This window comes from Sinocyclocheilus grahami, unplaced genomic scaffold, assembly GCF_001515645.1.
Source record: "Sinocyclocheilus grahami isolate Dianchi unplaced genomic scaffold, SAMN03320097.WGS_v1.1 scaffold2168.1, whole genome shotgun sequence".
Lineage (NCBI taxonomy): Eukaryota > Metazoa > Chordata > Actinopteri > Cypriniformes > Cyprinidae > Sinocyclocheilus > Sinocyclocheilus grahami.
In genome coordinates this window covers 50,876-63,378 of record NW_015507347.1, presented here as the reverse complement: position 1 = coordinate 63,378, position 12,503 = coordinate 50,876, and the positions used below count along the sequence as shown (strand labels likewise).

The window sequence follows — 12,503 nt, the reverse complement described above, 5'->3', positions numbered from 1 at the left end:
GGAGCATGGTTTGCTAAACTAGGAATGATTTTAGGAGTCACCATATTAGTAGGAGGAATATTATTTTGCTGTATATTACCTATATTAAGAACATTAATTGTCAACGCTGCTGTTAAACAAATGGAAATGATAAAAGTCCCAAAGAATCCACAAATGATTTCAGAAAGGAACCTGGATGGATATTATGACGGATGGCTAAACAAACTAAACTTAAATAACATCTGTAAAAACCATAAGTGGGGGGCTTTCTTTAACATAACAAGACTAGAGAGGAGGGGCTTTTGTCTCTAGGGAGAATGATATGCACAAAGGAACCATTATATGTATGGAAAAACTGTATGGAATATTTACCCCACGCCTCCAAATCCAAATGTATAAAAAGAAGACAAGATGATCATTCTAGAGATGTGTTTTCGCTGCAGAGAGAGCCATCTCCGCTTTATTATTTATTATCATTGATGATGTAATAAAGTGTATCTCCTGGCATCAAAAACAAGACTGAGTGTGGTTCCTAAGATGAGAAGCAGAAGACACCACATTGCCTGGTCTGGTTTATTCTACCATGTCTTGGATTACCCACGTGTTGGATGAAAGAATTTTGGAATTCCTATCTTTATCATTGTGTGTTTAATTACAGTGTAGTTGTGACAGTCATATTTATTCACATCCATATTTGCTGTGAGTCATTTGAGGGCAGTTTACTGCAGTATTTTGCAGATTAATTAACATAAATAGAAAATGCTGCAGCAAAACCAAAACTGCTAGTTACATGAATTTATTGATATAAATTATACAAATAACACTATTTGACTTTAAAAAAAAAAAAAAAGTGAAGCATGAAGAAATATGTGAGGCCAAAAAGTGTCATAGAAGATGAATGGCAGAGTCTAGATTTAGAATAAAGCAGAGCTTTAATGACTGTAGTACAGTATAATATGGCCTCTAGATGGTAGTGCATAATAATACAATTCCAACAATTTAATAAACAGAATTTTACATGCACATAATTTTATGATAAATAACAAAATTGTGCTATTTGTTGCCTTTATAATATTACTACTATATTTTCAACAGTAACTTACAATAGACTGTATACATTGTGCTGCTGTCAATTTGTGTTGTATTCCAGTAAAATAATTAATCACTATAGTATTTACATTATTTAATTTAGCAGATGCTGTTTTTCCAAAGCAAAATACAAGCGTGATGATAGAAAGATGTTAGATTCATAAAACATTGTAAGTACAATCAATGATAATAAAGCTTTGTGATGATTTGTGTTTATTTTTCACATTGTTTTGTGAAGTAACCAAGTGCTCTTTGTTTTTCTGCTCCTGCTCTCTTCTTGATCTTTCCCAGTTTTTCAGCCTTTTCAGGCTCATTGATTTCCTTCAGCTTCTCAATCAGAAAATCAATGTGCTGAAGTATGATCAGTGAATCAGTCTTGAGTGCGATCTTCTCCAGAGTTTCCACACAGTCAAAAGCTTCATTCACAAGCTTTATTTTCTCTCTCTCTAATTCTTGCAGTTCTTCTTCCAGCTTATTGACCAAAGACTCATCATCCCTAATCTTACTAGCATATTCCTTCTTTAAATTTTCAAATGTTTTCCTCTCATTCCTTGTCCTTGTTGCATATATTTTTGCTTCTTTGGCATGTTCTCTGTAGTGGCATTTATTAGTGCACACTGTACAGTGATTATTCTTCATCACGCTGCACTCCGAGAGACCGCTGATCCACCAGCATCCTGGATAATGACAGTTCTCCTCACAGACGTTGCAGCACATCGCCATGCTGGCTACAGCAGGATCAATATCAATCTTCTCTTTGTAGTGCACTTCAATTTCAAACTCAAAGTTTGTATTGTTTATTACGTCTTCCCTATTTTTCTCCAGAGCTTCTTGAGTTTGTTTCAGCTCATCTTGTTTTAGTTTCAATGTTTGAACACGTGATTGTAGATTAGATATTTTTGCCTCCAACTGCTTCTGTTCCTGTAACACATCTTGAGTCATCTTAAGGGATTTTGGTTTTATGTCGTCAAGAAACTGAAAAAAAACTGCCATTCCTCTGAAACAGAGATTCCATGCATGTTCTTGTATCACTTCATATTCTTCATCAGCGGCGTCTGACAGACAGTTGTCGAACAGAAAAAACACGGGCTGATTCTTGTCATTTACTGCACACTTAATTTTAGCCGCTTTAACAGCCGCCAGAGCATTTTTAGGTTGAGTACCAGATGAGTGTGTGAAGAGCAAGACAATGTTTTCAGCAACATCTTTCCCAAATAAAGACTGAACAGCGTCAAATATGTATATTTGTTTGTCAGAGAGTCGATTTTGTTGTGCCATAATCACCAGACACACTGCATCTATTTCATGAATCCCTTCAGCAGATTTAATTAAACTAAACAAACTCACAGCAATCTCTTTATCTTTTTCAACTCCACGAGTGTCTCCATATCCTGGAGTGTCGATGATTGTTAAATGGATTGGACTCTCTTGTAGATAAAACCCATAAACAGTGATGCTGGAGGTCTGACTGTGAGCTGATGTTCGGTCGCTCTGATCATCTGTGATCTCAAACCAAACCTTGTCTTTTCTCTGAACACCCAACATGTAGTTGATCATTGTGTTGATCAGAGTTGTTTTACCTGTTCCTGTTTCTCCCACCAGCAGAATGGTTTTATGTGGTTTCTGTTTGTCTCTCTCTCCAAAGGTTATTTGTCTATATGGTCCAAATTGATCCAAATTGTCAGACTCTGCTTTCAGATGGTATCGAGCAGGATTACTATCTTCAAATAAGATGCGTTTCTTGATGATTTTATCAATTTTGCTCAATTCTTCACTTGAACTGGTTGATTTTTTTTCTCTGTAATGTTAAAACAGAAAAAAGTAATACTAATAAGTAAACTGATAAGTAAGGGATAATGTACATTCAGCCGATTGTTATGGCAGAATAACCCCCGAAAGGGTGATCAGGACTTATATCACCCTGAAGGGGGTTATTCAGCAATAACAACTGGCTGGATGTACATTATCCCGCTTATTACATGGCTACTTGCCACACAAGTAAGTAATTAGACACAAAATATTGATTTGAGTTTAAATATTTGAACACAAATCTTCCGTGAAGAAAGCAGTTGCGAGCAAGCAGCAAGTTCAAACTAGGTGGACATTTAAGGGAAACGGTACAGTCATACCACTTATTACACAACATTTCACCACATAAATAATTATGGAGATAAAAGATATTGATTTAAGAGAAAAAATTTAAAATCTTACCAGTTTGTTAGTTATCTTATAATCCATTACAGCAGGGGTGTCAAACTCAATTCCTGGAGGGCCAGAGCCCTGCAGAGTTTAGATTCAACTCTAATTAAACACACCTGATCCAACTAATCAAGTCGTTCAGGCTTATTTGAAAACTACGTGGTATGTGAGTTGGAGTAGGGTTGGAACAAAAGTCTGTCTGCAGGGCTCTGGCCCTCCAGGAATTGCGTTTGACACCCCTGCATTACAGTGTACAAAACAATCGTCGCAAAATGTCAGCAGCTGTGTTTGTATAAAACGAGAGAGCAAGTCCACGATACCAGGATGACAGAATGAAATAAATAATTGTACACATAATACTGAATTGAGTTTTAATATTTTATTAGCTAACCAAACGCAAAGCTTTCACGAAGAAAAACTGTTCCTAGCAAGAGTACAGCGCCACCTTCAGTTACCCAGATGAGCCTGTGTTATCAGCTTTTACCGGTTGTTACTGAGGGATAACATACCTCGGAATGTCACGACTGACCAATCAGAATCAAGTATTCCGCAGAGACGTGTAATATAGTTGTACCTGTATGATGTATAAATTAGCTCAATCATGAAGTTAAAGGGGTCATATGATGTTGCTAAAAAGAACATTATTTTGTGTATTTGGTGTATTGAAATGTGTTTATGCGGTTTAAGGTAAAAAAAACATTATTTTCCACATACTGTACATTATTGTTTCTTCTCTATGCCCCGCCTTTCTGAAACGCATCGATTTTTACAAAGTTCATCGGTCTGAAAAGCGAGGTGTGCTCTGATTGGCCAGCTATCAAGTACGTTGTGATTGGCCGAATACCTCAAGCGTGTGACGGAAATGTTACGCCCCTCACCATACACCAATCTTCCCACATCGTGACGTAGACATGTGGGCGTGTGTTATAAAGAGCCATTTTAGGTAGGCGTGGCTGACTCTTAACTTTTATAAATAATATCTCTTTGCAACTTTACAGATCTTCTTTATGCACCAAGAGCTTGTAACACTTCAAAGAGAAAGGAAAAAATGAAATCGCATCATATAACCCCTTTAAAGCATGGTAAAAACGTCTCCAGGTTACGCATGTAACCATGGTTCCCCAAAGGGAACGAGACGCTGCGTCGAAACGCCATGGGAACGCCTTCAGCATGACCACGCTCTGAATCACGTGTAATCAGTCCAATGGATGGATGAGACGTCATGGGTGGGGTGACGTAACGACCAGGAAGCTTAAAAGCACGTGCGGTGGAACCGGGGTCAGCTTCTAGGAATGAAGCAAGTGCTCGCAGTATGGCACTGAGATGCAATGTATCGTTCCCTTCGGGGAACCATGGTTACATGCGTAACCTGGAGACGTTTCCCTTCAGGAACTCGAGCTGCGTCAAAACACTATGGGAACGAGTATGCCCACGCCGCCAGAATTACAAATCCCTGACTAGTGTGGAGAGCACAGCTAGGGCGAGAGAACAGAAGAGCCTGAAGTGGCTTGCATATCTAGGCCATAGAACCTGATAAATGTGAGGGGCGTGGACCAACCCGCAGTGTTGCAGATGTCCTGCATAGGCACGCCTGCTAAAAAGGTCTGGAGGCCGCCACACTTCTAGTCGAGTGAGCCTTGACCCCCAATGGCGAGGGGAGATCAGAAGACTCGAGGCTGTTAAATAGCATCCTGATCCACCACTTAGCATAAGCTTCTCTGGCGGGAGGCCTCAGCGCACCGCGGAGGAAACGTATAACCAAGGGGTGTCTGCCCACTGACTGGCCACCGAGAGGGGCGTGGTAGGCCGCAATGGCTGCCACGTAGACTTTTAGTGGGGAGTGGGTCAACCCTGAGGGTCAAAATCGAGCCTGCAGGAACTCCAGAACTGTACCAACCGGGCAGTTAGCTGGGTCGAGCTGGCGGTCTCCGCACCAAGAAGTAAAAAACTTCCACTTCAGGACATACAGTTTCCTTGTAGAGGGAGCTCTGGATTGGAGAATGGTCTCAACAACAGTTGAGAGACCAGAAGCTACGAGCTGTGCCCCCTCAGGGGCCACACCCATAACTTCCACAGCTCCGGGCGGGGGTTGAATATCGTGCCCTCCGCCTGTGAGAGGAGATCCCTCCTGACGGGAATCTCTCAAGGAGAGCCAGGTCCGAGAACCATACTCGGCCTGGCCAGAACGGGGCTACAGCAGTAGATGGTCCCCGTCCCGGGGGTACTCTCTCCAGAACCCCCGGGAGCAGAGCGATCAGGGGAAAAGCGGACGAAGCCTTGGCCAAGTCTGCACCATAGCGTCCAGTCCGAGAGGAGCTGGATGAGTCAGAGAGAACTAGAGGGGACAGTGCGATGTCTTTCGTGTCGCAAACAGGTCCACCTGAGCCTGGCCAAAAGCTCTCCATATCTGCCTCACCACTTTGGGGGGGAAGTCTCCATTCCCCGGGCCTCGGCCCCTGCCCCTGCCCCTGCCTCGACAGGATGTCGGCTCCCATATTGAGATGCCCAGGAATGTGAACTGCTCTCAGCGAGAAGAGTTTGCCCTGGGACCACACAAGGATCTGGTGCGCCAGCCTGTACAGGGGGCGCGAACGCAGACCTCCTTGGTGGTTGATATAAGAGACCACCGCTGTGTTGTTGTTACGCCCCAAGCCCCCAACACATGGTGATCTCTTAGGTCCGGGACCACCGCTGTGTTGTCGGTACGCCCCAACACATGGTGATCTCTTAGGTCCGGGAGGAAGTGTTTCAAAGCTAGAAACACGCCAATTGATGTGCCACTGAGATGGCGACCACTCCACAGACTGCAGGCTGAGCGGCCACTCATGACCGCTTCCCAACCAGTGAGGGACACGTCCGTCGCTAGCGTTACACGGTGACAAGGAGCTCCCAGCACCGGGCCCTGAGACAAGAGGTTGGGACTGCTCCCGCCCAGCAGCCCCTGATGACCGCCACAGCCTCCTTGGAGGAAGCGAGGAAAACACGTGCTATACTCGAGAAATTGTTATCCCAAGAGCCCCTGTATATCTAACTTCTCATAGTCAGATAAATACTTCATTAAATTCCTCAAAATTATATGCAGCCAGACGAGTAAACATGGTCTGGTGTTATAAGATTCATATCCAAAATGATGTAATGCACGCATTGCCTCGGCAGTGCACAAGCCGCTCGGTCACACAAACAATATGTCAACAAGGTGTCCCCACCCGAATATAGCATGGGCAGCGAGGAACACACAGCCTGAACGCTGCCTGCTCTCGCCCAAATACTTCTTTTGACTGAAGCTTTGACATAATGGCGCTTTTAAGTGGACAAACAACACTAAATAAGACTCACAAAAGATAGAGACTGACACACACACACAGAGCGCTTGCTGAATGACAGAAAGCTGATGCCGGTTCCACCGCACGTGTTTTTAAGCTTCCTGGTCGTTACGTCACCCCGCCCGTGACGTCTCGCCCATCCATCGGACTGATTACACATGTGATTCAGAGCGTGGTCACGCTGAAGGCGTTCCCATAGCGTTTCGACGAAGCTCGAATTCCTGAAGGGGAACCTCTTTATAATGGACATATTCATGTATGCTTGGAAATGGCTGGGTTAAAAACAACCCAACTGGCAACCCAGCACTGGATAAATATTGAACAGAACACAGGCTCTTTTAACCCAGTAAGTTGAGTTGCACATTTTAACCCACCAGATGCATTTGCACACTTTAACTAAATGTCAGCTCATTTTGACTAAAGACTAGACTCATTTTATTAGTCCAGCCTTTCCAGAGGTATATGATTCAAGACCTATAGTGAAAATGCCAATTTTGAAGCTGTTGTGTGTATTTTAAAAGATATATGTTTCTAATAAATTATGCATAAGAAATTTTGGGATGCGTGGGTGAAATTTAAGCTGTAGAACAAAACGTTTAAGTATCGTCCAGTTATGTTTACTACAGACCTTATTTTACTCATAAATTGAAAAGCCCCATTATACAACCCCATAGGAAAATCTTGAGAAAACAGATAGCGAATAAGTCTTCCAGGTTTTGACATCATCAAGCTTCACCACCACCTTTCTACTATGCCCCTTGATGTTTTGTGCGAATTATGGGAGTAACTTCCGTTACACTGTAAACAATCTGTTTGCTCTATGAACACAATAATAATAAGCATTTTCAAAAACTGGGTACAATTAGGTGACTTTATTTTACTCAGCCATAAACCATCAAACCTTAAAAGGAAATTTAAAAGTGTAAAAGCATAAACAAATTACGTTCAACATACTGTGATTCAGAATAACTCATAAAGCCTCATTCTATCACAGCAATATTACGGACGTGTTAAATCCTACCTCGTCTCATGGCAAAAACGTACCTGGAGGCACGTTTTCGCAAGACGTGAAATGAAAAGAAATGAACTCTAGAGGCAGTAAAACTCAGACAGCTTTTATTCCTTTTCACACAAATTTACAGAGTTTTGATTAATAAAGCGTTAATTTTCGCATAATCACTTGAAGAAAATTATGTTATGACTTCAAAACAATTTTAATATGCTGGGAGATTTGAAAACTGATGCTTTTTAATGTTAGCATCACACATATCCAGCTTCATATCTATGGGTTTTGGCAACCTTCCGGTCTCTCTTGTGAAACCAACACGGAAGTGACTAAAACTGCAATTCATCGACTGGCCGCTAGAGGCTGGCACCAAAAGGGAGTCAATCCCATTGTTGTTTACAGCCTGGTACAAAAAGTGGGGTTGGTCCATATAGCTAATTTTGCCCTTCATGACAACTGTGAGGAGGGTGATTTTTTTTATAACTCATCCGTTTAAATTATATTAAGCCTTAAAGTTCTGCATAATTAAGGGCGTGGTCACTTGAGGGACAGGTGGATTGCAGCTGCTGTCACCACCGTCGAGATAGGTGGGCGTGGTTTCAGCAACCAGCTCCCACCTCTTTGCCCATTTTCGATTTTCCGGGAGTGACGCATGGTAACGCCCAGCCAAGATGGAATTAGAGACTATAAAAATATTTTAATGCTATATTGTTATTAAAATGGTTATTTTTCCTGCATATTTTGGTCATTTGCATTTTATATCCTTTTATATTCGCTATAAAATGGGTAGGTTAAGGTTTGGGGGTAGGTTAAGGTGTCTAAAAATCTAAATTGCGTATTAATAAAATTATAAAAATGCATTGATACGAATATCTTGATGATATAAAAGATACGTACATATTTGTACGTTTTTTAGCTAAAACATACGTAGCGATTTGTACGTTTTAAACGTTGAAATACGTCTAAATTGTACGTTTTAGCACTAATAAAAACATACAAAAATGTACTTTTAGTGCCTGTAAATGTTACGTATTAATATCTACGTATAAACATGAGACCAGGCTGGCTTATTAGGAAAAAGGTGGATTGTCAGATCCATTGAAATTTTTTTTTTAAACTATCTTTCAATGACTCTGTCTATTATCACCTTCTGCCAGGAGGTCCCTATAGCAACAGTTTCCAGTAAGATCAGTAGTCAAGCCGCCACACTGGGGTGTGGTTTAGCCAGGGAAAAACAAACCCCCATTCCCCTGTTACCAAGCCGTTTGAGAACTGATCAGTGAACGCTGCCTCTTGCAACAAGACAGTCATAGATTTTTAAGTAAAGCACTGCAGCTGCTCTCCCCCAACTGAAATAACTCAGAGACAGTACTGTATAACAGACCACTTGTTTTTAACTGAATGAGAGAATTTGGGACGGCCAGAAAGGTGGCAATCAACGGTCAATGGAGTATACTTTGAAAAGCATGCATGCTCAACTGTAAGCAAGATGGAGCTGAACTTGGAAAACAAATTAGGTATATCTGGCCCTTAAGTAAGCACAGTTTGGCTTGTGCGAGCAATCATATTGCATACTGAAAATTATACAAATATTTGACCTACCGTGATTGTCATATAAGGTTTAAAATAAATGCCTACTAATTATTTAAAACACCGGTGTGAAAGCTCATTTAGGTTAGAACGTCATAGTGAATGTCAAAAAACACTCTCTTTTTTTAAAAGACTAAAATTACTTTAGATAATAACATAATCTTACTCTTCTGGAAGCAATGGAGACAGATTTTTTTTCAGCATCTTAGATCTTCCAGGTTATCAAGCAGTCTGATACTATAATTAAAGAAAATAAACATTAGAGGAATGTATTTAAATAGAGATAACTATGTATGTAAACTGAATGGCATTGTGAAAATTAATTAATAGTATCGAAACATTACAACTCCCCATATCACATTTGGATATTTATTAAAGGGAGATATTGGTAAATATCTTGTATATGCTATATAAATATTTACACATATTTAATGCATCACAAATCATGAATGTATAATTAAAACAAACTAACTCTAAATGAAGAATAATGCAAATTGTTAGCCTACAGTGTACATATAAACTATTCCATATATTTGTAGTCTTTAACTAATTAAGTCATCTATGAAACAAGTTTCAAATAGGTTTAAATTATAGGTTCAAAATGAATCTACTTACAGTATGGTCTGTGATGCAGTGCTTCCTTCTTCAGCAGATGCTGAGAACCAGCCAACATTTAGGTTATAATGCATATTTATACTCATGGCAGCGCCTGTTTTCTGAAGGTCATGTGATTTATGGGAAAACATTATTTGCTTTTACATAGTGGTCCAGGTAGACTAATTTATAAAACTCTACACACTGCCCCGATAGGCCCAACATGTTTTCCTATAAATCACATGACCAGGCGCTTTCTTCAGTATAAATACAATTTCTGATCTTATGTTGGCAAATTCTCAGCATCATCTGAAGAAAGACGCACTGTTTAACAGATCATACTGTAAGTGAATCTATTTGATCAAATATCTGAAAACATTAGCTACAAATTAAATATACAATAGTTATTAAGTACACTATGCTAGCAATTGGCATTGTTCTTCGTTTACTTTGATGATTTGTGATGTATGAAATAGCTGTGTATTGCTTATACTGCAAGATATCTAGTAATACTAAGTAGACACAGAAATCAGGCAAGGGGTTTCATATTCCCATAAAAAAAATATTCATCAGATATTCAGCATATTCTTTTCACATTTATTTAGTTTACCAAAAAATATATATATATTTAAATACGTGCATTTAATATTTATTTTATTGAATTAGTATCATTTTGCTTGATTACTTGGAAGCATCCTTTTGAACCGGTAAGGGTAACAGAATAGTAAGATTACAATATTGTAAAATAGTGTCTTACTTTTACTGTTTGCAATAAAAAAATTACCTCAAAGGGTTTTTTTTAAAGGGGGTTTCTTGCAACCTCAGGTCAGATTGTATGAGATCCATCGGTCCAGATGGAGAAAGTATGAGAGTAAAAATATAATATCCAACCAGCAATATCTGCTGGAGTAATGCAAACAAACTGCGACAGCAAGCAGAACAGCGGACTAAAAATTAAAGTAGCATCGGGTGCCGAGCATCTCTCCATGCCTCCGTCCAACATCTCCCACAGCGTTCGCAGGAGAGAATCGGTGCAATTAAGAAACTAGACGCGTAGTAGCAAGAACCAAAAAAAAGAAAGAAGCACACATTGCAGTTTAATCAAGACTTGCCATTATGGAGGTGCGTAAAATTAGTCGGAAAAGACTGACACTAAGCTTTGATGTCAAGAGCAGTACAACCTGTCATTGCAGCGGAGCGTCTAACTGCAGAGCGAGGCGGAGCTGGGCGGGGCTACATGTGTCGGCCCGCCCATGCCTGCTCTTACTGGCTGTTACTGTAGGGTTGACTAATGATCAAATAAATTGTGATATGTCCGTGGTTCAATATGTAAACTGTAAATAGCAATGCAATATTACAAAGTCTTCATTACAGTATTTTTTAGCAAAACTAAACTTGAGTTGCTAAAGTACAGATGGCCTAACCTGTAAACAAAACATTATTGGTTAATTTTCTCCAGCAGGAAGCTTCCAGGTGAATTATAAAGAAAAATTACATATCAATTAAATGATATTAAAGGGGTCATATGAAGCTGCTAAAAACAACATTATTTTGTGTATTTGGTGTAATGAAATGTGTTTATGCGGTTTAAGTTTAAAACACATTATCCACATACTGTACATTATTGTTTCTCCTCTATGCCCCGCCTTTCTGAAACGCATCGATTTTTACAAAGCTCATCGGTCTGAAAAGCGAGGTGTGCTCTAATTGGCCAGCTATCCAGTGCATTGTGATTAGCCGAATTCCTCGAGCGTGTGACGGAAATGTTATGCCCCTTGCCATACTGTGATACCTGCGGCAACCACATATGACGACCCCGGGCTGGACTCCGCTTCGTCCACGGTGAAAGCCGATCCGGCGATCCACAGCGTGAAGTCAAAGTATTTCCTCAGCGACCAGCACGGATCAGCTCCAGGCATGACGAAGCGATATCGTCCTCTTTTGGAAGACCAAACAAAGTAGTTTCGCTTTCACAACGAAACACACAGCATCTCCACGACATGGCGGCGGAGGCAGCAATACTACAGTGTAGCGTCTGCGTAAAATCATGCATGATCTTTAGGTGTTTATGGCTTAAGAGACCCCTTTTAGCCTTTTGACATTTGCTTATAAATTACAGTTCTGGTCAGAGATGTTATGTTTGTATAGGGGTTTTAAATTGCCAAATGGTTCCTCGCCGTCAAGGAGATTCTAACCAGCCCCACTATCATCTCCCCCATCTGACTTCAAACACTGTCCAAAAGAGCTGAAAATGGCCAGGCAACTGGGCCTGGCTGGCCAAGTAAACTAACACACACACACACACACACACACAAATACCCACACACATAAAGACCGTTACTCTATTATACTCTACAAATATATCTGGTATATTGCATGTGTTGTTTGTACGTTCCCCTATTAGATTAGCTGAGTTACCACTCGTTATTTGTATTAGTAAAAGCCATAAAACACTGATATTCAGGTGTATGTATGTATCTTTGGTTTAATCTATTCCAAATGGTTGTTTCTTGGTATCAATGTTACCTGTTTTTCATTCCTCGGACAATGAGGTACAGTATGTGATTGTGAAATGCATCATATGACTCGTACGATATTTTGGGTTAAAACTACAGAAATTCCAGACCTACCATAAAACATGCAAATGAGCCATAAACAAGAGACAAAGAAAGTTTCTCCCGCTCAAAATTCATGCCTCTTATTGGCCAGTCCACACAGAATAG

General features: G+C 40.3%; 2 protein-coding genes across 2 annotated transcripts in view; one reads left to right on the top strand and one right to left on the bottom strand.

Annotated features, from left to right (window-relative positions):
• Nucleotides 1-1,281: 1,281 nt before the first annotated feature.
• On the bottom strand, nt 1,282-6,560 carry LOC107574285 (uncharacterized). Its single transcript, XM_016260730.1, has 3 exons — nt 6,505-6,560; nt 5,401-5,583; nt 1,282-2,866 (listed from the first exon to the last, which is right to left on the bottom strand). Exons 1-3 carry the CDS (start codon nt 6,558-6,560, stop codon nt 1,282-1,284), a joined length of 1,824 nt encoding a protein of 607 aa, XP_016116216.1.
• A 2,506-nt stretch (nt 6,561-9,066) lies between these two features.
• LOC107574284 (uncharacterized) overlaps nt 9,067-12,503 on the top strand; it is a 6,996-nt gene continuing 3,559 nt past the window's right edge. The window contains exon 1 of the mRNA XM_016260729.1: nt 9,067-9,113. Coding sequence (XP_016116215.1) covers nt 9,067-9,113 — 47 coding nt within the window. The remainder of the gene's footprint in view (nt 9,114-12,503) is intronic.

Coding starts and splice junctions, on each gene's coding strand:
- LOC107574285 (XM_016260730.1), bottom strand. CDS start 6,560: ATGTCAAAGCTTCAGTCAAAAGAAGTATTTGGGCGAGAGCAGGCAGCG. Junction 5,584..6,504: donor GAGCAGGCAGCGTTCAGGCT/GTGTGTTCCTCG, acceptor TGACTCATCCAG/CTCCTCTCGGACTGGACGCT. Junction 2,867..5,400: donor GCTCTCCTTGAGAGATTCCC/GTCAGGAGGGAT, acceptor TTAACATTACAG/AGAAAAAAAATCAACCAGTT.